The sequence below is a fragment of the Vollenhovia emeryi genome, unplaced genomic scaffold (genome assembly GCF_000949405.1).
Source record: "Vollenhovia emeryi isolate VEMERY1.0 unplaced genomic scaffold, V.emery_V1.0 DF939132.1, whole genome shotgun sequence".
NCBI lineage: Eukaryota > Metazoa > Arthropoda > Insecta > Hymenoptera > Formicidae > Vollenhovia > Vollenhovia emeryi.
Genome location: NW_011967234.1, coordinates 2,629,045 through 2,653,180, shown reverse-complemented (window position 1 = coordinate 2,653,180; position 24,136 = coordinate 2,629,045). Strand labels below are relative to the sequence as shown.

Genomic DNA, 24,136 nt, shown 5'->3' with positions numbered 1-24,136 from the left:
TATGATATGCGAGAAACATTCGCGGGTCGTTCTCTCACGACTCGCCGTGCCAATCCGTTCCAGCTTAGAATTTTGCACACGTTTAATATAAATGTAAAAACCCCTCACTACAGACGTAAGTCGCGTGAACGAAGTTGTTTTGGGAGAGAGAAACCTCGTTGAAAGATGCGCATCCCGTACTTAGATTCGTTGGTTAAAGTTTACTGGTGTTTGAGCGATTCTTCATCTCTTCCTCGCCCGATGCGAGCCGCGAGAAGGGACAGGGGACGTTTTCGCAGTCCAGAGATCGCTGGCGAAGAATGTATTAGCTCGACTGCTAGATGCCGGGTCCAGCCGCACCTTGATCGACCATTTATAGACGTTACATGGCTCTCGATATGTCGTATTTTCAAAGTGCGTGTATTGAAGACACTTATCATGGCATTCCACGGAAATTAGCCGATTAATTCGGATCGATGTGCTAGTATCTTTGTATTGTAGACTCGCGAGGCTCCATTGCGCTTCGCTACCGTAGAAAATCGATAGGCCAGCTCTTCCTTTGTGTCGTTAATCGAATCGTAATAGCGCTTCTTCACGATGTCCATGTTCTTCCGGAATAAGTTTTAATCGCGAATCGAGTGTCGCACGTTTGACGGTAATTGGAACCAGGTCGATTTAGCGAATCCCGTTCGCTGCGGTGTCCGCTCTTCATTTAATAAGATTTTAACGCAAACGAAAGACGGGGGGTGGGGGAGCGGGCAACGTTATTTAGCGATTTAAATGCGCGCCGGGGATCGCGAAGCCTTCGTTTCCATCGCTTTCACGATATTGTTGAACTCTGATGTATACGTTGTTGGACACGCATATGATATCTAAAATATTATAATCCTAAGTGTCACCGTGATATAATGCATTATATATAGGCCAGAGAGACAATTATAAGAAACGCCACAAAGATCTTCTCGGTTTCACACGTCTTTCGGAATGTTTGTGTGTTACGAACTCGAATCTTTTCGCGGAAAGCGTCGAAGGGAAAATTACTTCTGTCCAAGCGTAACGCTCTTAATATCGACACAGCTATTAAAAGCCTCAAACGGCTCGTTCTTTCGTGCAATTTGTAAATCTATTTGTATCGCACGAGAAATCCGTTCGTCGTCCGGAAGAGACTCGCCTTCGGGATTCTTCTGAGCTCAATCTTGATGTCAGTCTTCTCTTGAATGTTTTTATTCTTCATTCGTTAACGAGGGAAGGAAACTGCCGGGTGTTCATTATCTGCGTGGCGATCACATTTCTGAGACGTACGAGGACAAGTATCGTTTCTTGCGGTCGGGAGGCGAAGTTGATGTTGTACTTTTATAAACACATGCGCGTACTTGTATTTTCTATACCGATAGCGTCTCGGCGTGCGCGAGAACGCGACGACGGGAGCTCGCGCGTGCTTCGTGCGATCGTAGTTGACGCTCGCGGGATCGCGAGAGAAACCGCGGAGACGCTTTATCGACGATTATCCCGAAGATACGAGCGACGCGCTCATTTCGTGTTGTACCAATGTTGTAGGAAAGGAAATAAAGTTACGATCCCATAACTCATATGGACCGAGATGTTGTCCTCTGCGTTTCTCGACACCCGACTCACACGGCTCTTTCAACGCCATATCGCCTTGCTTTCTCCCGCGAGAATTATTATCTCCTTATCTCCTACAAAGCGAAGAGAATTCTTCAATTGTCGAATTAATTATATCACTTACTTTTTCCCTTCTTCAATTACTGTGCGAGAGCTGATTAACTCCGCGAGAAATAAAGGAATGGAGAAGATTAAAATTACAAATCGTCGCGCGCAGAAGGAGAAGAGAGAAAGGGAAAAGAAGAACGTATCGTCTGCCCTCTTCCGAAGGTGGCCGAAGCTTGGAGAATCGAGCGTGCGTTTATCCCCTCCAGTGTCCCTATATTGTTTGTGATTTATGTTAAGTCGCGTTACTTTTGGGTCCTGTTATTACTGACCGGGGCACGAGATTCGCCGGGTGTTTTATCAAGTAATCGAGCGAAAATGAGCAAAGCACATCCGCCGGAGCTGAAAAAGTGAAGTATATTTTTCGCAAGCCGACGCGATCTCTCGCGCTACCGGCGAGTCGTTCGTTCTTCATACGCGTCGTTTTATTGCATTGCATATCCGCTAATACCTGCGTATTAATTTCAGGTACATGGATAAAAGACTGTCCTGTAAGTAAATAACGCGACAACGCACTGATAAAGTCCGAAGTTGCACCTACAAGAAAAAGATTAAGCCAGCTTGAGCCTTGCTGAGAGGTTAAGTTTGAAAAGTAACCTTTTTGACAAAGAAGTACATCGTCAAGATATTCATATTTTTTCTTCTCTGCTATAGAGCCAACTTGAGCTTGGTTTCTGTGAAACAAAGCTTTCCTAAGCTTCGTCTAAAAACACGTGTAGCCAATACAATTGCTACGAACGTTGCAAATTGATTAGCTAACACGTTACTCGGACACAAGGGAGCTAGCCGTAAACGTACATAATTAAAATTAAAGCAGTTTTAGTGTTATTGTTTTTCGTAAGATGTGCAAACGCTTTTAGTATGCAAAGGCGACACGAGTGCATTTCTATGTTACAACTGTTCTGTTCTTGAATCTGATTTTCTCGAAACACCTTTCAGTAAAATTGAACGGCGGTCGACGCGTCGTCGGGATATTGAGAGGTTTCGACCCATTCATGAACATGGTCATAGACGAAAGCGTGGAAGAGTGCAAGGACGGCACTAAAAACAATATTGGAATGGTGGTAAGTTCAGCGACGGCCTTATACTTACTGTCACGAGAGCGGATTATGCGAATAAGTTTCGTAATATTACCCTCAATGTTCGTACATTCAGATAAATTGTATATTTCTAGGTGATTCGTGGGAACAGCGTTATAATGCTAGAAGCTTTAGATCGAATATAATGTACACTGCAGTAGACTTATCTCTAATATCTATATTTTTAAATAAATAATGGACAACTTTCAAATATACACAAGATGTTACTAGTCTGATCCTTTGGCAAATAATTTAGATTATTTTATTTCTTTCATATATCGTAAATGATTCCGTCGGTAGTAGACTATATCCGAATCGAATCTTTATCTAGAGATAAACCGTTTCCATAGTAATAAATAGGGGTGTAGGCACTAAGGGTGCAGTCACGTGCAGCGTAACCTGCGTAAGGCTTTGCTGAAACAACCAATAGTGGATTGGAGTTTCTCTTGTATGCACATACACTCGTACCGAAATGCTAAACGGATTTGCGATTGGTTCTCGCAACTTACGCAGCATGTGACTGCACCCTAAGACGCGCCACTTGTTAATTTTTCCACCAACTATTTATCCCCGATTACTTTGGAATCAAGTTCATACGTTGAATACTTGATTTCTATTGTACCATGTTTTTTTAGTCAGAATTTTTAGTGTCGCATGCGGGATGATAATTCCGGGAATAAGATCATGTTTGGTTTGACAAATAGCATTCCAGTCATAAATGACCATTGGAGGAAAAATTTACACTTGTGATTTACAAATACGAATGGTTTATTAACAAATTTTTGTTACAAACGGGAGCGAAGATACAAGAATTGTAATACTGCATTTTATTATCATACTCGTCAGTACATTTGAGAAAATAAATAAACTTATTTTACTGAACGTGGTGCAATTACAGATTAAAGTAAACATTTCATTACAAATAGTTAACTAATTAATTTTCTCACGGAGTAGGTAACAGACATTTTTTCGTAGTCGTCATCAGTGCCCGGTTTATTCTATATTTTTATCAGTTTGGCTGATCTTTATATTTATTGTAAGCTTTCTCTCTTTGTATATATTATAGAAATACAGGTTATAAGATATCCCATTTGAAGATGGACATATCAATCGTCAAAGTACCAAAGCATAGAGAAATATGTATCGTCAGAGTAGGTAACACATTTCGTCCATCGTTTTGCGACACTAAATTTATAAATGTAAAGAATAATCATTATAAAGACACACGTCCCTACGTTAAGATACATAAATTCAGTACTGCTAATTAGAGATTTTACTAACTACCACTAAAACGTGTGTAAGCAGCAATACCTATGTTCGCAACGCGAATGTATATCTACAGAATTGATGTCGAAGAAAAATGTAGGAAACAAATATAGAGCATGCTTAAACAGATTTTATTTCTGCAAACGGTTATCTGGGCCTATAAAAAAATAAACACGACTACCTATATTAGAAAAAATTTCTGATTTACAAGGCACTCAATATTTCATTGATTTTTCGCATTCAGGAACATTCGTTTATCTTCAACAAGTGATAGATGTGATATCTCGTAATAAAATATCTTATGACAATCGCATGACAATAATACCATCCTTTTCATATTTTAGCAACAAGACAGAGCACAGCAAATATTGAATATAGTGAATATTTTACGATGTATATGCATAAACGTAAACTTAAATTTATTCTTTAAAATATTTCATAATTTCACATTTGTACTATTCTGCTCCTACAATTGTCGTATAAAAAAAATTCACCGAATACGATATGTTTAATGAATTTACTCTTGAATATTTTACGGATATGACGCATCAAAAGGAATAGCACATTTAGTAAACATTGTTTCAGGAGACAAAACAATAAGTATTATAGAACTGTATCACAAATATAAACGTAACTTATACTATCGTTTCATGTCTTTTTAACAGGAAAGTAGAAACAAAAAGTATTTCATACTAGTCTTATAAGTTATAACTAATTTATAATTGAAAGAAATGGCTCTTCATACGGTATGTAGCTACAGATTTTACTCTGTGCTGACATTTTAAGGCTATTTCAGAAGAAAGCGGCTCTTTTATATTAGACTATCTCTTACGTACATAAACATTATTTCGTGTATTAATTATATACGCGTCAATGTGTAACATCATAGCAGTCATTCCTATTGTTCCGTTGAGTGCTTTAATACGCCAGTAAATTTACGATTTGCATCCTGTTAAAATTTACAGAATAACATTTTTAAATATACATTTTAATTGTTACAAAGAAAAGTATGTCAAATAACAGTTCAGGGTAATACTTTTAAATTAACATCGTATAGAGATGAATGTAATTGTAAATCGTGTAGAAAAAAATCTTCATGGGAAAAATGTATCACAGTTAAATGCAATCTTACTGGGATAAGATTAATTATACAAGTTGTTACGTTAAAGGAAAAAGTTACAATATCTAAATATCCATGTTATGCTTTATGTGTTACATTTCATGTTTTAAAAGTTGTCAAAGATGCTTAATTCCATACAGATTGCGTAAAAAAAATAATTAAAATTTACGAATAAAAGTATTTCATTGTGTTCGGCTAAAATATTATCTCAAACATCCTAAAAACTAAGATAATTGCAATGTTTCCTGTTATTTTTTAAGAACTTTATAGCATTGTGAGATTTAGAATATCCAAAATAGATGCTTAATGCAAGTTTTTGCTATAATTTGATGTTGTATTAATCTTGCCTAAAAATAATGGTCTGTTGTTTTCTTTAGTGTCAAATAATTTTCTATTACATTGTAAATAATGTTTAAAAGTATATAAATGACATATTGTATAAAAATTATACTATATATGCATATGTTACATACATATAATATATACATATTTTGTATCTAATATAGGAATGTAAAAAAATTATTAGTGTAAACGTAACCGAATTACAAATCGTTACAATTATCAGACGATAATTGCGGTAAATTATTGCGGTAAAAGTAGAGTTTCAAATGTTACATTCGCGAAAAAAAAATCTGGGCAGTTCAGATTCATCGCGGTGTTTATTTACACAATAGTTGAAAGTGTGACTGTGTAAATCAAGAGATATCTACACCGATGAGATTCACATACACTCTATTATTAGGCTGCACGATGAATTCAAGAGCACAATCATTATTTTGAAATCAGAACATTAAATTCTTTTTACCCAAGTTATGCTTCACCCATTACACACATATTAACATTTTACATTTAACGCTTTTTGGTTGCACAACGAAATTGCTCTTCTCCACATATTTATCTTCTTGCACACAAACAACTGTCTAACGAACTATATTTGGCGAAATAGTTTGTATGTCAAAAGTAAAACATATTGCACGGTTTATCTCGATGTGATAGCAGATTCTTGTTGGAAATTTTCAGGTTCGACAATTTCTTTCACCGAAACGAAATTAAATTCTTTCTTCGCATTGCCACCTATGTTAATTGTCAATTTATTATGCTTCTCGGCGCGTTTATTCGGACTGTCGGCTGTATCCTCGCATCTCGCCCTTTTTACTATTCTTCTGTATGAGTTACGAATTAATTTACGGCTTATTTTATCTTCCGAGAGTTTCAACCTTCTTTGCTTTTTCGATTGGACGTCTGCTTTATTGAGACCTATCGCGTGTGTTCGGATATGACTTTTGAAAGAATCAAGTGACGTGCAAGTATAATTGCACTTGTCGCACGCAAGCTCCTTCTGACCGGTGTGTTTATTAGTTACGTGCTTTCTCATGTCGTAAGTATTGCTGAAGGACTCGTCGCAAAAGTTGCAGAAGAAGAGTTTCTCGCCCTTGTGCTTCGCCACATGCATCTTGAAGTACCAATCAGTGGTGATAACTTTCGAGCAGTAGACGCATAAGAATTTCTTCTTCGCTTTCAACTTCGATGCTTTGCGCACTTTTGACGTGGGATTGCGTATCGGAATATTCGAATTGGCTACTTGCTTAGGACCAATAACGGCGGCTGCATTAACTAGGGATTGAACGGACGGTGATTTCGGAGCAGTTGCCGGTGTAACCATATTTTTTGCAACAATGCAGAACTTTGGGATACCCTGCGTACGATGTAACAACGACGGCGGGCTTATCAAGTTGGCTATAGGCACCACGCGTACCGGCGCCAAGAACGTTTTAGACTGATCGGGCATGGTCGTCAAAATGTGCGCTGGTGATACAATCCAATTGTTTATCGCTATAGGCTGAACAGTGGTAGTTTGAGGCGAAACTGCGAGACGAATGTATTGTTTAGGCGAAGATGCAACCGGAGCAGATGAGGAAGTGGTAACAGGAGCGGGAGCCGAAGTTGGAATTAGAGGTGGAACTGCAACCGGAGCTGGAACTAGAGGTGGAACTGTAGCCGAATTTTGGGCTAGAGTCAGAGTTAAAGTCGAAGCTGAAGCTGAAGCTACAGCTGGAGTTGGGGCTGGAGCTGGAGCTGAACTTGGAGCTAAAGCTAGAGTTACAGTTTGAACTGGTGCTAAAGCTGGAGATGAAGTTGCAACTGGAGTTGGAACTGAAGTTAGCGTTAGAGTTAGAGCTGGAGCCGAGGCTGAAGCTGGTACCCGAGTTCGAGCTTGAACTGCAGCCGGAAACAAAGTGGATCCCACGTGGGAATTTTGTTGCAAATTTGAAAACCTCACTCGACTTGTCGACATTACTTTGCCCTCCGAAGACAACGCGCTGCCGAGGCTCTGCGATGAAATGGCGAGGGGCCCGCCTCCGAACATATTCGTGGTCAACTGCGAATTAATTTTGACGGATTGAGCGTTAATCAGATTCGGGCTGATCAATTGAGTGCTAGGTACCGAGGTCGCGATGACAATCGGTCGTTGACTAGATACACCTTGCGGAATGATTATCAGCTCCTCGTTTCTTCGCAGCGTCTCTATCGCTTTCGCGGGATCCGAGTAATCATGCCTCTTCATCCTCGCGTTTTCCAGGATCTGCAATTCCCGCATGCGCATCCGCTCCTTCTGCAAATGCCATCTGTTCACGTTGTTGTGAACGTACTCTTTCTTCCGCGTGCAATTCCCGTGGTATATCCGAGGTATCCATTCCTTAAACGTTACTCCGCAAATGTCGCACGCGTGCGATCTGTCGCACCTGTGTAACTTTATTATCGCCCGGCGGCAGCGATTGTGGTCGATGCTCAACGCGTCGCAACTCTCGTTTCCGCAGTGCTTTTCAACCGGCGCGTTTATCTCGTTCTCTTCTATGCTCAGCGCTAACATGGGCGATACGCCATCCTTGTCCGCATACTGCTGCAGCGTCACGTCGCAAACGATATTTTCGCACGGCTCGTAATGACCGCACAATTTCTTTTTAATAGGAAAGAGAACTATCTCCGATTTCTTATGCTCTATTTTCGAAGGTAGCAGATTGGCGTCTTCCTTCTCCTCCTCCGCCGTCCTGACGGAGACTACCGACAGTTCGGATGGTCTTGTGTAATTTAACATTGTACTCACACCGTTCTTCTTATGCCAGGGCGTACCCTCGTCGGATACCTCGGCCAATGGTTTGAAAGGTGTTGTCTTAATGACGAGGTTTGGTTGATTGAAAAGCCGTTTCACCGAGTCTGATTCCAACACCTGCAAAGCCCGATTGTCAATTAGCGTTGTAACGTCACAATTGTGCAACAAATTTAAACCAATCAAAACACACGCACGCAAACATGCAGTAAATAATACAAAAATTGATAATTAGCAAGCGTCCATCTAACATGGCAATTGTGGCATTCGTATACAGCTTTTTCCCCTTTCGATCAACAGAGAACCACAGCGGTACAAATTACCTCAGACAAGGTGGGCTTTATGTTAATCGGGCATATGCTGGACATCGTGTCTCTGGATACGAGCCTGGAGAGTGGTGCATATGCCATCTTCACCATGTCAACAGGTACGAGCGGATTAGCGTGGGGCCTTCTGAAATTGAAAGAGTGGCTCGGACTGGGAAACGTGGCGACGGTCGCGATCGAAACGGCGAGTCCCCGTCGACGGGCCGAGGGGCCCGCACGGAGGTCGCTCGACGCGAGCACAGTGCGAGGCGGACAAATCGGGGTCGACTCAGTCGGGAGGGCAGGAAGCGCGATACTTGTAGGTTAGCCAATTAATTCGGGCAATCAAATCCCGACGCTCGGTCGAACGGGCCGCCGCGATTCATCGGAGTTTTTGCGGGCCCGTTCCTCCCCGCTTCGCTCTACTCCGCCCTCCCGTCCCGCAACACCCCCGGAAGTTACTTACGAGGATAGCGACTCGTCACGAGCGACTCGGGGTCAGCGTCATGATTCGCGGCCCCGACGAAATGTGCACCACGGCGACCGCGATCCGCGTAGCAGCCCGCGATCCCGCGCGCCATCGGCGGCGCGCTCGTTTCCCTTTTCTTTTCTCTCCCCCCGAAAACCAATTTTTTTTTGTTCGCGCGGAAACGTGCGCGCGCGCGTCGCGTCGCGGCCGCCCGCGAGGCCGGGGGAAGCGCGCGGGATACGACTTCCCTCTCCGTACGGAGAGGGCCGGCGATCACCGGCGCTCTCTCGTCCAGGCGACCTCGCGCGGCCTCGACCGTTTCGCTGGAAACGAATATGCTCGTGGCTTTCAGTCAATTCTGGCGAAGGTGAAGCTAACGGATAAGCTCCCCAGGTAGAGCATCCCTGATGGAAAAATTTTGCTGAAAAATCTCTTGCAATTGACCCAATTTCATTGTCATTTCAGCAATTTCTCATTAAAAAATTTATTTTCAGTGAAATTCTGCAAATTCATAATATACAACATTTCTAAAATTTTTAGTAATATTAATTAACTTTCATCTAATTTCACAGTATTTCACTGAATTTCATAACGAAGCTTATGATTTCTTTTGAAATGGTTTCAACAAGTTTCCAATAACTTTCATTTCACTTTTCATCAATTTCATTAGATTTTCAGCAAAATTTTTCCATCAGGGATGAGGGGCCGTATTCGTAGTCGTCACCCAAAGATGACAACAAATTGGCGTCATCTTGACTTAATTTCTCCTTGGGTGCAGACCTTATTTAAGATCGTCCTAAGCCCGTATCAGACTGTAGAGACTCCCGATTATGATTCAACCAATTAGAGTGGCGTCTATTCCCGAGTCGGCAGTCAGTCTTCTTTAAGGAAACGTCAGGCTCTGAAAATCGATCGGGAATACGTTACGTAAATGTCGAGGCGGTGCTACGGTCTGCGCTGAAGAATTAAAATTTCATCCTTCTACATCTTGCATTGTATAATTTACCGTACCCATGGTTCAAAGCCGGCCCGGTTACTCGTTCCACGACGTGCGAGCCGATTTAATTAATTTCCGCCACAGTGCCGGAAATGCAGAGGGTGGTTCAGGAGAGCGTTTAATTTGAATAGAGACTTTATTGTAACATCGTTATAGGTTTCAATGTACACAATTATCGCAAACCAACGGCTAGGTAGTTAATTATTGTAATGCTTATCTCAGCAGTGCCGATAGGATACCACTTATCTTTGGTACCGAATGTATAGTATGCAACGTAGTCTTGTTCACCGTCACTTTTGCCAGACGGTGTAAGACGTCGCGTCGCGCGTTGTACTCGAGCCAATTGATCGAATTTGCATTGTACAGTCGCAATTGGTGGCGAACCACTCGTTGCATCCAACATCTTTTTCAACAATTTCTTTTCAGCGACGTTTAACGTTTGCTTCACTACTATTTTGTATTTTTCTTGAAAGAATACTCTGGCGAACAATACTTATTCATTAATAACGAGCGGGGGTTGCTGAAGCAAGCCTCCTCGCACGCCGTACGCTAAACACGAACGTCTGATTGTCCTCGTATCGAAGCAATTAACGCACACGACTAGGTCTCGCGCGTGAAGAAACGAGCGGGAAAAGCAATGCACAGTAAATGGTCAAGAAGCTTTATTGAACCTCTTTATTGAAACTCTGTGGTGGGATGATTTCTGGACGCTCCGCATGTAGGAACTATTACAAACTGGATAACGCTACGAATCATAGGTGCCGACTGGATTCGTACGGGGGAATTCGCTGCGCGGAAGGGTAGAAAAAGAAAGAGGGGACAGTAAATGCACGAACGCAGCTCGGCCGGTTCATCAGTTCAATAAAAGCTTTCCTCGATTTCACACCTCAACGATGGACTCGACGTTCAAGAAGCTGCTCGTCCCTCTTCCTCGCGATCGTACGTGTATAATGCGCGTGTAGGGGTAACTTACGTAACTTATTCTCGGCGCAAAGGTACATGGTACAAAAACCTCAGCTCTATACGCCTATATCTTACGAACGTAGTATATTTACAACGGGTATCAGTCAAATAAATAGTTTTAGTCTTTGTGTCTAGACGAAGCAAGCCTCTGTTACTGATTTACGCGAAGGACAATGAGAAAGTAATAGATTGCGCGACGCTGCGCGCGACCGAGGCGAGATATTTCCTCGCCTGGCGGGAGGATATCACCTTCGCTCGATTCGCAGTGTTACGTTACTAGCGCGTGCGCTAACATCTAGACTCTCCTAACTAAATAGCATTTCCATTTTGATTCCCACGGGATCCGCGAAGGTACAAGGTCTTGCATCTTGATCTCTCTCATAAATATTTAATCTTTGGAAAGAAAAGGGACCCTGCTCCCTCCCTCTGTTAACGGAGCTGCGTCGGATATGACTGCGATTTCCGATGGCTTTTTCCTTTTTAGAAAACTTAACGGCGCATTTTTGTCAGTACGATTTATGTATGTAGTTATGATATAAAATAATTTGGTCGCGTCTAAAATCTGCTAGCCGTAACAATGTGGCATAATAGTGTTTCTGTGCACAATATTTCTTTATACATATACATATATCACAGAGGTCAATTAATTCCGTACACGTCCCATTTCAGTTTCAAGCGATGGTTTCGAAAATAACGCTGTCGCTTACCTCGCAATGTCGCTTATAAAACGCCTTAAGTTAAATATTACGGTAATTATTGGCTTACATAGGTACGCCTGAACGCCGGCAATGGATAGTCTCTACAAAAAATATGAGAATTTTCAAGTGCGGGCACTATTTACAATTGTTTTCAATATCGCGTCTCTCATGCGGCCGCACGCGACCCTATCTTAATCGAGAAATACATTGTAAAATTAGCGATTTTATGAATCTTAGAGGAAAAGACTCGATCCTTGTACTATTCTTTTTTTTTAAACTTCCGTTTAAGAATTCTTAAATAAGAAGTTACCGAGAGATATCGCCCTCGCGCGTTATCTACGTTTATACTCGTGCATGCTCGCGATGTATTCGTTTACCATGAACGCGTATATCCGTTTTACAATATATCGCGCATCCTCCATCGAGAACGATTCAGTGTGATGGACTAGAATGTTTCAAGTATAGATTTCCCTGGCCGTGATCCCTAAACGCTTTTTCAATCCCGTCGAGCACGTCCGAGCGTCAGGCAGGAGTGCCAGAGCACCTCTTCCGGATGACCGTTCATTTCCTCGCTCCGCTGCCACCGACTTCCGTCATCCGCGCCACCAACTTCTTACCGTTCGCACTCGGCATTGTTCTCGCGACACCAGAGTTGCTCTTGTTGGCCTCGAACTTTTGCTGAAGCGACGCCACGTTGGATTTACCGCTCGCCACTCTTTGCAGTGGATTCGTCCTCGTTGCCACACCTCCGTCCCCGGTTTTCGGTTCCGCCTTAGCCGACACCACCTTCGGCGTCAAATGCGACGGTTTGGCGCCACCGTTGTTCGCCTCCTTGGCGGTTGGTGACAGCGACTTGGCCGGCACGCTCGCGCTGCCAGTCGGAGACTTCTTCCTCTCCGAGAAACTGGCCGCTTTCGATGTAACGTTTAGCGGTTTCAACGGCGTTGTGGGCGTCTTCTGGCCGCCCCTCGGCAGTGTGGGTGTCTTCTGAACGGTCTTCAGCGGCAGACTGAACTTGGGGTTGCTGCCCACGACGTCCGGCGACTTCGTTCCACCCTGATTCGAATTCGAGCAGCTCGAGACCAGATCCGGGCTATTGAACTTCCCCAGGCTATCCTTAGGACTACAAGGCACATTTTTGACAGATACGGCTGTGTGTGATTCCTCCTTATCTAAGTCGCTACTCGACTCGCTTGCGTTTAGTTGCGTCTGTCTCGCGGTTGGACTTGCATCCGAGCTCTGTTTCGCCGTTGTCGAACTCGCGTCGGAAGTTTTCGAGGATTTCAAGGATTTTAACGTATTATCTGAACTTTGTCTCGCGAGTTTCACGCCCGACTCGGGGGTATCTTTGCAAGTCGGGCTCCTCGCGATGTTCGGGGGCGTCTTAGTCCTGTTGAACGGCGGCTTGGCCGGAATCTTGCTCTCAGCTTGGTCGTCCTTCTTGATATGTATCAAATGAGACGGTCGAGTTTTCGTCGAAGCGAACGGTTTGTATCCTATAGGGTGGTTCTCAGGCGGCTTCATGCCGAGCTCTTTCGACAGCTCGTCGTTTATATTAGGATTATTGGACGCGAGGGTGTTTACATTACTCTTGTCGACCGGCTTCAAATTGTCGTTCGCGTCCGAAATACTTTTGTTCGCCTCTTTCCTTTCCATTTGCGGAACGTTTATCACGGATGGATGAAGGTAGCCGGAGCTGGTGGTGGAGCTCGACGAGTTAAATTTGCCGGAAGCCGAGTTTGAATAAATACCACCGGGTATCTTGTAGTGGCTCGAATTCATGTAGCCACCGAGGGAGTTGTTCGAGCCTATATTCTCCAAATTCTTCGTCGCGTCTTCCCTGTTGTTCTCCTTCTTCTTTCTGGTCAGCGTCGAGGTGGAATATATGGAGTCGAAATTACGATTCGATATCTCCGACACGATCTCCGACAGTAAGCCCATCGATTCGAGGCTGTTGGGACCACCGGACATCGTGTCGATGCGTTTCGGCAGTTTATACTCGTTATCAGCCGCCGTTATCTCCAATTCCGCGTTTTTTCTGTTCTTCTCAGGCACGGGTTCCTCTATCACCGCGTAGATATTATCGTTCGTGGGCGATTCCTCGGTGATCTTCGTCAGGGACGACTCCGCGATCAAGTTCATGCAGTCGTCATAGGTGTTCTCCAGCGGCTTCGGGACGGTTTTCACTGGCGGATTCTGATAGCCCGGCAGCCCCGGGATCTTTATCGCGCTTTCGGCGGCCCTTTCCGTCTGCGCGATACTCGGCGGGCCCGGAGGTGGCGACGTGGGCCTCGTGCTGGCCGGAATACTGGTGGGCCTCTTGGCGGGCGTCGTCTGGCGCATCGAGCCAAACGTGTGGACAAGCGGTCTCGTAATTTTGCTGTCTCTCATCGACTGAGCGCGCAGGACCACGTTTTTCCGTTCAACTTCGGCCACTGATATCACCGGGATGACCGGGGTCGTGATCTCGATCTGCGTCTGCGGTATCGGATTGGAGATCTCGAGGTTCCTCAGGATCTCCTTGTCGATGACCTTGTTAGCCTTGTGATGCTGACTCCTCGGGAGAGAATTCGTGTTCTTGTCGTCCCTCTGTGAGCTCTGGGAATTGCTTCTCATGATGCTGGAGCCAGGGCGCAACATCGACGCGATACGATTGAGCGTGCTGCCCTTGTCCGGCTTCCTCTCGGGTTCTGGCAGGATCACGTTTGTCAGGGGCGTGCTGTTGGGCCTCTGCGGCTTCGCGGAAGGCGCAGAAGTGATCGGCGGTGGCGGGGCTGGACGCGTAGGCACATCCGGGGCAGGTCTGGTGGGTACCTTGGTCACCAATTCGACGGACGTGCAAGTCGTGGCCGCCAGGACGGGACTGCTGATCAACGGTCGTGCCGTAGAACCGGGATTCAGCGGCGGTAATGCCGGCGCGACCGAGCTTGGCTCGCTGGAACTCGACAGATTGCTCTTTTGCGGCACATTGCACTTTTGCACGCTCGGCTTAACTACGTTCGTCTTTATCGCCACGGTGGGTATCCATCCCGGCGGAGGTGGAGCCGGTTTCGTCGGCTCGGCCAATTTCGACTGATTCGAGTGGATCGGCGTGATCGTGAAGCCTTTAAACTGGCCGAACATATTGTTGTTGTAGCGCTCGTCGGCCTCTGCCTTAGGCAGTAGACTCACGCACGCGGGATCCTGACTCAGACTAGAATCGATCGTCTCGATGTTACGGGACATGGGACTGGAACGATCGATCGTTTTGATTAGCAATCCATTGTGGCTGCGATCGGTCCTGAAATTTGAAGCAGAATTATAAGCGGAGGGATCGAGGAATTTGTAAGCACGCAGTTACGTTAAACAGCTAACGAATACATATTGATTCGTAGCAAGACAGATTTAACCAAGGAACTTTTTCATTTTGCGTAAATTAGGACGTAAGCGTTGTGCAGGTCTCGATAATGAAATGTGTTCGTAGTAAAATGTTAAAATAATTTTACGTAAATTTGAGGTTTTTCTACTACGTACTACAGTTTAGTTGTACGTATGCTCCAACACATGCATGAATTTAATCGTCATTCGAAAAATAATCATGTACAAGCGTTCTTCTCAAATATATGTAACTGTTCACCGCAAGTCCAAACACATGCACAGGCAAGAAAATTGCCGGGAAATGTTAGTTATAGATTAAGACATTAGTAGCAAGCGTTGGAAAAGAAGGAAATTGTTGATTACAAAGGAAGACTAAAAACACTATATATCAATACTATGTTTATTCAATAATAAAATTGTACATTTTCATTTTTCTAAGTATGAGTAACATTATTGGATATCAGAATTTTATATCCAAGGAATGAGTCAAGAATAAAAAAAATCGTTTTTTTAATTAAAATTAAGTACTTCTTAATTATTATTATAATTATTATAAATCAAATAATGATGATTAAAACTGAATGTCTAATATAGCATCTAATTTAAATTATCGATTTTCATAAAATGTAAAGAGCCAGTAAGAAAAGAATCTTTATTCATGCTCATGCTCACATAACATGATTCTGCACATGCTCTGTATGTTATAAAATAATCTCTCCAATCATCCTCGCCGTCTGGCACGGCGCGATATGCTCATATTAAATTTATAGTTTCCATATATAAATTTGAACAGTATTTTGTTCTGAAAATGTAACTAGTTTTATGTAATATCAGTGACATAATGTGCGCAGCATTGACGGATTAATAACTTGAAAACCGTGAACGAAGAAGCCATAGATACATTAATAAATAAAAAACTTTTTGTTATAAGAAATATTCACATTGCAAGCAGATACATATATTAATATTGTGATGTAGAATGCTGTGCATAAAAGTTGCTTTTATTCATACGTAACACTTTTTTGTGTAATTAATATATAATTAGTAAAATTAAGCTCTCTAAATATTAAATAGTGTAAGTTTGCGTACAAGCACACAATTGATGAAAACAAAGTTGATAAGAACAAAATGCTGTTCATCATAGTCACATTTTTAGACTTTCAAAGTTTACAATCATATTGCACGAAAAATGTATTTAATATGAACTAGATAAAAAAATATACACATCAATACACGTAAAATCCTACATTTCATCATTACTTATTGTATAAAAAAATCTGTTTAGAACAGATTTGATCACATGGTGAACGGTATAAACATGATAAATTTAAATGCTTAGCTACTAATCTAATTTTTTCAGTTTGTGTAAAAATATTAATATGATTTTGACTACAATATATTGGAGCATTATTACGACTATCAGCAGTTGTAATCACAGAAGGAATTACTTTAATACATCTTGGCATCAGTAATGTCGAAATATTGCTTCTATGTAGACCACCACCGTTTTCGAATTCCCATATTATAATGCAAAAATCATAGCTCGCAAAAAAAATGCGCTACGATATTCGCACTATACTGAATACAATTCTTAAATGTATATGATCTCTATTTCATATTCATTATTTAAAAAATACATATAAAGAATAATATTGCATCGATAATTCAGTGACATCAACGAATCGACATTTCTTTTGAAATAACAGAAGTTTCATATTGAGAAGTTCCATACAAAAGAAATTTTTTACCTCCATCTTTGAAAATAACATACTTTAATCAAAATGATTCTTTTCAAATCCATCTTATTTGAAGATAAGCTCTATTACTGTAAATTTTTAAATATAGATTTAAAATTTATAAGAAATACACTACACAAGTAACACATTTCTGTAATAATAATACGTAATAAATTTCTACGTCAAAATATTTGCGCATAACGAGATTCGTACAAACGAATAAGAAATCGCTTAGATCTTTGGTTTTAAGCTTTGAGCAGGTGCCGGTGGGGGCGGCGGTTTTTTATTGTAAAAAGGGGCAGGCTCCTTCGAATTGTTAAATAATGCATCCGGCGTTTTTGGAGTAACGTCGGATGTACTGGCCGGGCTTTCGTTCAAGTGCTCAAACTTCAATTCAGTGTTAAGTTTAAGTCCTTTATCGTTTTTAGACGATCTTTTTTGAATCTGCTGAATACGCTCCGATATTTTGGAGCCTAATTCCGATCTAAGTGTAATTTTTTTCGGTTGGACTTCAACAGCGGGTACCGGCAAAGTCACCATCTTATTATAAACCTCGTGCGATTGGGGCTTTGCGCTAACGTCCGGCTTTACGTTGCAGAACAACAATGACTTTCTATATTCGATAGCATTGCTACACTTAATAGCATCCGGATTGGTGGTGGATATCAGATCAGCCTTAGTTATCTGAAGCGGCTCTTTGAGAGTGACATCGTCACTAATCGTGAATATTTTATTAGCGTTACGAGAGGTATTCTTTTTCTTCGCGAAATAGGCGGAGATCTCTATTCGCAATCCGAGGAATTTGCTACCGGTGAAATGTGTCTTTGACGTAGGAACACGTAGTGACTTATTGGCATGCGGTTTGCGTTTCTCTTTAAAACGGTCGAGACTAGATACGTACGTAGACATCACATCCTTTTTCCAGTGCTGTCCGGAGTTCCTGACGTACCAAACGCCGAATAGGAGCAGAGCCACGGCGGGCACCACTCCCAGGAAGATAACGTAAAGGGCAGTTATGAAATCGTTTCTCGCTTAAAACATACAAAACACACATCATGTAGCACAATTGACATCGACGAAATACCAATCTTAAACTATCATGTTCCGAGTTGAAACATCTTTTCAGTTCATTCAGATATTATTATTTCCTTCAGTAAAATTTTCGGAAAAAAAGTACGTCTGCTTCTTATCGATTAATAGGCTAGACATAAAATAAATACCGTTAGGATCATCGGCTGGACCGCTGTCCTCGGAGCCGCCAACTCCAGGCTGAAGGCAGTCAGGTGGTCGAAAGCCACGATTACAATGACAATGACCAAGACTATTACACACTCCGTTACCGTTGCAATTATTCGGGCAAGCTTTACCGCCAGACACGGACGCTCTTAGATCCGCTACTGACATACACTTCTGATTTACACACATCTAAACAATGCAAATAAATTATAATTACCCAAACTGTCCGAAGATTACGTACTACATACACTCATCGTTTTATAAATACAATATTGCAATGCAAAATCTAAAATTCTCACATAGCTTTATCATTGTATAGCTATAATCAAAGTGTAGATTAACACCAAGTTTAAGGAATCAGTAGCAGAGTCTCATTTTAATTCAACATCATTGTATCTTTATCTCTCTTGTAACTCGGCAATTACTCTGTATATTTATTTTAAGCGCGAAAGAACTCCGTTGCTGGAAATATTAGTTTTACCTTTCCGGGTGCACACTTGGCGCCGTCCGGTGCGAGACCAGGGTCAACCTGACTCAATCCGAGATCGACTATGGCCGAACGACATGGAATTATCTTGCCGCCGTTATTGATGAACGAATGGCTTAGGGTGGCGACCGATTCCATACCAAATTCTAGCCGTTCGTTCAAGTGTTTGCAGTGCAGCATGCCGCAGAGGAGATTTCTACAACACACCCATCATGCTCACGACAAGATCTAACGCGATACGCCTCTCGCATATGATTTAGTCAACTTACTCGTCGTTACACTTGATGAAACTCGGCTCGATGCGATTGTAGCCGCAATTACCGTTTTTGTTGCCCCTGTTGTTCATCTCGTAGCATTGCGCGTCAGAGGACCAACCGGTGGGGCCCCACAGCAGTTTGCACTGATCGTCGTGAGTCCTACACGAGCCTTGATAGCAGAAGGCTTTGCCCACGCTGCAGGTCTCGCCGTCCATCTTAAACACATCCGCCGGACAATACTCGCTCTGGCCGGTGCAATACTCCGGCAGATCGCACTCGTGTTCAGCACTTCGGCACTCCGTGCCTGCGGTCTTCGGCCGGCAGGTCTTCAGGTCGCAGCACTCGCCGGTCGCGCAGCTCGCATTGCTGTGCAGCATACAGGTGGTCACGTTGCAGCAGGGATTGTCGCAGTTCTCCTTCAGGCCGCAGTCGCATTGCTCGCCCGGCTCGACGAATCCATTACCGCATATGGGACTGTCGAAGAGCTTCTGCGGCTTATTTCTCAGGCAGTAATCCATGCCGTGCTCGAAAGCGAGAGCAAGGTGTTCCAACGAGCATGTGGACCAGTGCGTTGGTCCGGACGAGCCGCTGGACGACGCCATTATACATCTACGAGGATGATACATTAGTACATATTATAATTGGAGCTGGACAAGTATATTACACAGAAAACTTGCGATTTGTGACATTGGTAATCTTTACTATCGTACATCGTAAAATAAAATGGAATGCTTCGATACACTGAATGTTTAAGGGAGAGACAAACTACGTACTTCTCCTCAGGACAGCCGCAATCCGGTCCGTCGTGCTCCATGCCAAAATTGTGGCCCATCTCGTGGGCGACGGTGGCTGCGACCAAGCCAACGACGTTCGAGTGGTCCATGGAGACGCCACCGGAGAATTCGTAGGTGCATATCGGTCCCTTGAGAGCCTTGCCGACTACGCCGCCGTCGAAAGTGATTCGCCTGTTGTCGGGAAAGAAATATCACCGTGTGCCAGATAGATGGAACGCATAACGTGTAGGTACGTTTCTGTTTACACTCACGTCAACAGCTGGGCATTATCGTTCGGGATATCCTGGACCAGCTTCTCCCTGCGGTAACGCAGGAAATTCGACAGCGTGGTGTCGCCGTTCGGCGAGAGCGCTATCTCGTCCGACTCGGACCAGACCTGCACGCCGACCAGGGCGATGAATATGTTCAACGGCATGTACAGCTGGAAACACACGGAGATATACCGTCCCGTATTTTACATAGAGATTTCGCGGTATCGCGGTAAGGTCGAGTCAGAGCTAATTAATCTCTCTCTGTCTCGCTGTGTCACAGAGAACGCAGAATATACAGGATGACGCCCGCGTTCTCTCGCTTGCGGAGATATTGGAGGTCTGTAATTGAGATCCGTCATTGTCATTGCTGATAAATTAAAACTAAAAATGGAAGCAGCTGTGCGAGAAGGCTTCTCGAGGAAACAGAGCTCAACTTTCGCGCTAACTTTTAAGTGAATTAGCGAGTTTGAAATTTTATTGTTAAAAAAATTTTGTCTGGAAAAATTGGATATATATCGAAAAATAATATTTTTCAATTTAATAATGAAAATGTGTCGATTGTACAACAATTTTTGGAGTACAACGGAATGTAACGGATTAAGCAAAGCACGTTTACAAAAGTGGATCGTACATAATTATTTTAATGAGACTTATTAAAGTTCTCGCGGTCGACGTACTTCCTTTTTTTTGGGGGGGGGAGGAAGACTCGCACATCCGTGTGAATATAATTATGCATATAACGGCCAATTACCCCACATAAAGTAAAATTCGTATAGAACAGCTAGATATACACTCTAGAGATATATATTTTAGAAGGAAGCCGCAAATGTTCGAAACGACTAATTGGATAATGGAGTTGTTGAATTAGCGCCGCGCGCTTCAGATCGTTCTCATTCGACTTAAGGTCGAAAGGAATTACACGTCCAATTAAGTTACGACGGCGACGTTACTTACAGCGTTGATAATGTTGGCGATGTCCTTGCAGTGCTGATGAACTTTGTCCAGGTTCTCGTCGAGCGCGGTGTATTCCTTCTTGTCGATTACGAGTACCAGCTCAACGTAACGCGACTGCCTGTTCGCGTTGTAGGGTCCACGGATAATTTCAGCCGCTCTTTTGTGCTGCAAAAGAAAACGCATCGACCCTAAAATTAGTGCGTTAGCTTTTAACTTCAACTCATTACTCGTCAACAGAAATGCCAGGTGGTAAAATAAAATTATCGTTATAACAGCAGATGTTAATTAACTCTTTTTGAAATCTGACTTCCAGGAACTTTCAGCGTTAAGATAATTCGTTAATTGTTAAAAACTCTCGTAAAGACGAGTTGCCTGAGCTACAACTATTCACGGTCCCCCCCGGTAAGAAGAAGGAAAGAGCGGAAGAAGGGTACACGCGCAAGACACTGAGGGTACCAAGACCCCTGCGACTACGTTCTTTGAAGTCGTATAATTTACCGGGGAGGCGGTTTGCGCCAATCCCTTTTTCTCTTTCCGTCTCTTTTTTGCTGTTGCTCTGTATACATACCCTGGAGAACCTTTTAATCTCGCGATGATCACGAGGGAGAACGTCGTGTGGCTGCGTGCCTTCGTAACCTGTAACCAAGGAAAAACGTCAAACAGGGACACGATCGTCGGCAGCAGGATTCTCGGTAGGACCGAGGAGAGGACAAAGAGTCTTCGCGGTCGGGGCCCTGCTCTCACATTCGTTAAGACCGTTAAGGAGAGACCAGTCTTCGCGAGGCGAGTCTTTGAGCCTGCGTGGGGCATTGCCACCGAGAAGGACGGAGGGCCCGGCTCGTATTCGCCGCGAGAGAACACTTTCTTCTAAAGGTGTTAAAGGTCGTGTTTCTCTGCGAGTCAAAGCTCGTGAATGCTCTTGAAGAAACCCGTGGAAATTGCCTCGGCGACAGAAACTCCCGCGAGAGCGACGGATATACGGATCTCGGAACGAATGAATTGCAAATGTATTGGTGAGTCAATCTGCGTTAGTCATGAAAATTCCGAGATTCCAATTACGAATCTTTATTAATCTCTCGCGAAATCCAGAAGTGTATCGTGTACTCTCTCGAGATAAAAGTCGCCTCGACTTTTTACAGTCATGTCTTTCAACGTTACTTGACGTTCGAGGATATCGGTGCGCACTAATGGTATTAATCGCTCTTTTCTATGCAATTTTCCCGCCTTCCGCTTTTTACACATTAATGGAGGAGAGTCCTCTATTATAAGATACGCTCCTAATATGAGACAAATAATAATAGTGGTTTCCGCTCAACTAATAGGCGTCATCCGTTGATTCCACCATGAATTTATTACCCTTGGAGTGAAGTCTGTTTAATGGAAAAAATTCCCTGACTTTTTCAGGTTTTCCAGATTTCCCTGACCACTGGACACCCTGTTATTAGATATCGCGCGTATAATTGTCGCAAAAAAGTTTATAAAATTGCAAGTTGAAAACTCGCTATCTCATATTAGTAGCCTATCTGACAGTAGAGGACTTTCCTCTAATAATACGATATATGATTCTTGCGAGGAAGCTAGATTGAGACGTAACAATGAAATAGGGACGAGTTAATCGTCCGCGAGATGCTTACCGCACGTGTTATTGGCAATGAGATCGCTGTGCTTGTAAAGGTAATGCGCGGAATCCAAGCTCTCATCTTCCGGATGGATGTGATGAAGGTTCTCACCATCGAAGATGACACCGCGCAATCCTCTGCAAGTGGATAACGCCACCCACGAGCCAGGAACATCTCGAACGCTACCTTGGTAATGACAGAGTTCCTGCAAAATTCACGAATGCCGTTCGCATAAGGTAAACGATATTGAAAGCGTTCTCTTCGCTTCTTCGAGCGTCTTAAGTTTGTTCACGATTCGCCCTTTCCGCGTATACGCATTTCCGATTTTCTCCCGTTACAACTCAAAGTATGCAAAATCGCGGAAAAGTTTCCCCGCAACAAAATATACACGCAGTTATTCGCGCGAATAAAGGCTGCGCTCTTCTAATTAGATTTATGCTTCAGCTTTCTCTCTCGACCCTTCGCGTTTCCGTGTCGAAATGAAGTCGACATGACGCTTTGCGGAAAGCTCCCGCATAGCTCTCCAAACATTCGACACGCTATTTTAATTGGCAAGCAATACCTTTGAAATCTCTGTAAATACTTGGAAATAATTTAAATAAATTGCCGCACGTTGAGCCAGGCTGATTAAATTAAATTGAAATGAAATATTTGATTATCGCTCTCGTCTGCGAGAGATATATAATTCGGTGCGCGGAGGGTCATATATTTGCGAGTTTGACCTGGCCGCACAAATCACACTTCGACCTTTTTTAATTCGCCCGCTTAACCGATTTAGCCGATTCGTGACGCTTGTGAATCACGCGGGGCACAATACATCGAGAAATCGAGATGCCCGCGCGCCACCGGCTGCAGTTCGCGAGCTTATCTCGGCTCCTCCGACGCATCGGAACCGTACATCGGCTCAGTACAAATATAGTTGTCCCAGATTCTGGCCGTGCACACGCTGCTGGCGAACCCCGGCGATTTTTCACATTCCTTTTTCCGCCGCGAGGAAAACGAGGGAGGAGACCCGTTACCCCCGGAGAGCAAGCACGTTACTCTCCCGAAAGGAATTGCTCCAACAAAGAAGCAGGGCGGGGGGGTATCGGGATCCTCTTTGAAACGAGGCGCTTTCTCCGTTACGAGAGCCATCGATCGTGGTCCATTATCCGATTGCCGCACAGGAAGGTGTATACGGCGACGTGACGGGCGAGATTGAATTAACGAGAGAACGTGTCGGTATCGTTAAATCGCCGTATCGATTATTTAATGCGACCGCGACTCTTATTTATTGCCGATGACGCGGCAGCTCGCTCGTGTCCCGGTCACATTGTAATGCCGTCCTTCAAAAATGCCGCAGCGAAGCTGCTCATTGCGTAGCTTCGACGATGCTCGAGGTCGATTTGTCCGTACACTGTTAAATTCGTAGCGTTAAATTTGACTCGGTGAGTGGTCGCCACTGCTCTTCTACTCAACGTGCCGTTAATTTAATTAAACAATGGAGTTGAAAGAAATAAAATGGATCCATAAAATGGATCGAATTAAATGTAGCTGTTTTCTAACTACAATTTGTGTGTTAAAATAAATTTGGTAATTATTTAGATTAACACACCCACCTCCAATAACCTTGGGCTTGACATATATTATAGAGGTCACCCTCCTGAGTAACCCTCAGAAGGATTTAGCCGGCGCTCGTTGTTTATTAAAAAGTTATTAAAAATACAATGTCAACCAATTATATGTAATTTTC

The 24,136-nt window shown here is 43.3% G+C and overlaps 3 protein-coding genes across 3 annotated transcripts in view; 1 reads left to right on the top strand and 2 right to left on the bottom strand.

The window, feature by feature from the left end:
- Positions 1-1,873: 1,873 nt before the first annotated feature.
- LOC105568057 (probable small nuclear ribonucleoprotein G) lies at positions 1,874-3,035 on the top strand. Its single transcript, XM_012023420.1, has 4 exons — positions 1,874-2,057; positions 2,176-2,198; positions 2,647-2,771; positions 2,882-3,035. Exons 1-4 carry the CDS (start codon positions 2,026-2,028, stop codon positions 2,930-2,932), a joined length of 231 nt encoding a protein of 76 aa, XP_011878810.1. The 5' UTR covers positions 1,874-2,025; the 3' UTR covers positions 2,933-3,035.
- Positions 3,036-5,630: 2,595 nt separating this feature from the next.
- On the bottom strand, positions 5,631-9,197 carry LOC105568056 (transcription factor Sp2-like). The gene is made up of 3 exons (XM_012023419.1): positions 9,053-9,197; positions 8,605-8,734; positions 5,631-8,401 (listed from the first exon to the last, which is right to left on the bottom strand). The coding sequence occupies exons 2-3, from the start codon at positions 8,698-8,700 to the stop codon at positions 6,152-6,154; spliced, it is 2,346 nt and encodes a 781-aa protein (XP_011878809.1). The 5' UTR covers positions 8,701-8,734; positions 9,053-9,197; the 3' UTR covers positions 5,631-6,151.
- A 1,516-nt stretch (positions 9,198-10,713) lies between these two features.
- Positions 10,714-24,136, bottom strand: part of LOC105568054 — an 89,059-nt gene continuing 75,636 nt past the window's right edge. The window contains exons 4-13 of the mRNA XM_012023418.1: positions 22,420-22,609; positions 21,354-21,421; positions 20,786-20,950; positions 19,832-20,001; positions 19,560-19,751; positions 18,799-19,395; positions 18,524-18,725; positions 18,027-18,231; positions 17,708-17,837; positions 10,714-14,993 (exon numbers count right to left, since the gene is read on the bottom strand). Of these exons, the coding sequence (XP_011878808.1) occupies positions 12,275-14,993; positions 17,708-17,837; positions 18,027-18,231; positions 18,524-18,725; positions 18,799-19,395; positions 19,560-19,751; positions 19,832-20,001; positions 20,786-20,950; positions 21,354-21,421; positions 22,420-22,609 (4,638 nt within the window). The 3' untranslated portion in view covers positions 10,714-12,274. The remainder of the gene's footprint in view (positions 14,994-17,707; positions 17,838-18,026; positions 18,232-18,523; positions 18,726-18,798; positions 19,396-19,559; positions 19,752-19,831; positions 20,002-20,785; positions 20,951-21,353; positions 21,422-22,419; positions 22,610-24,136) is intronic.

What these genes read in the sequence shown, in the direction of transcription:
- LOC105568057 (XM_012023420.1), top strand. Translation starts at nt 2,026, where the DNA reads ATGAGCAAAGCACATCCGCCGGAGCTGAAAAA. An exon ending in CATCCGCCGGAGCTGAAAAA is followed by an intron (nt 2,058 to 2,175) that starts GTGAAGTATATT and finishes TATTAATTTCAG; the next exon opens with GTACATGGATAAAAGACTGT. An exon ending in CATGGATAAAAGACTGTCCT is followed by an intron (nt 2,199 to 2,646) that starts GTAAGTAAATAA and finishes AACACCTTTCAG; the next exon opens with TAAAATTGAACGGCGGTCGA.
- LOC105568056 (XM_012023419.1), bottom strand. Translation starts at nt 8,700, where the DNA reads ATGGTGAAGATGGCATATGCACCACTCTCCAGGCTCGTATCCAGAGAC. An exon ending in TAAAGCCCACCTTGTCTGAG is followed by an intron (nt 8,402 to 8,604) that starts GTAATTTGTACC and finishes CGGGCTTTGCAG; the next exon opens with GTGTTGGAATCAGACTCGGT.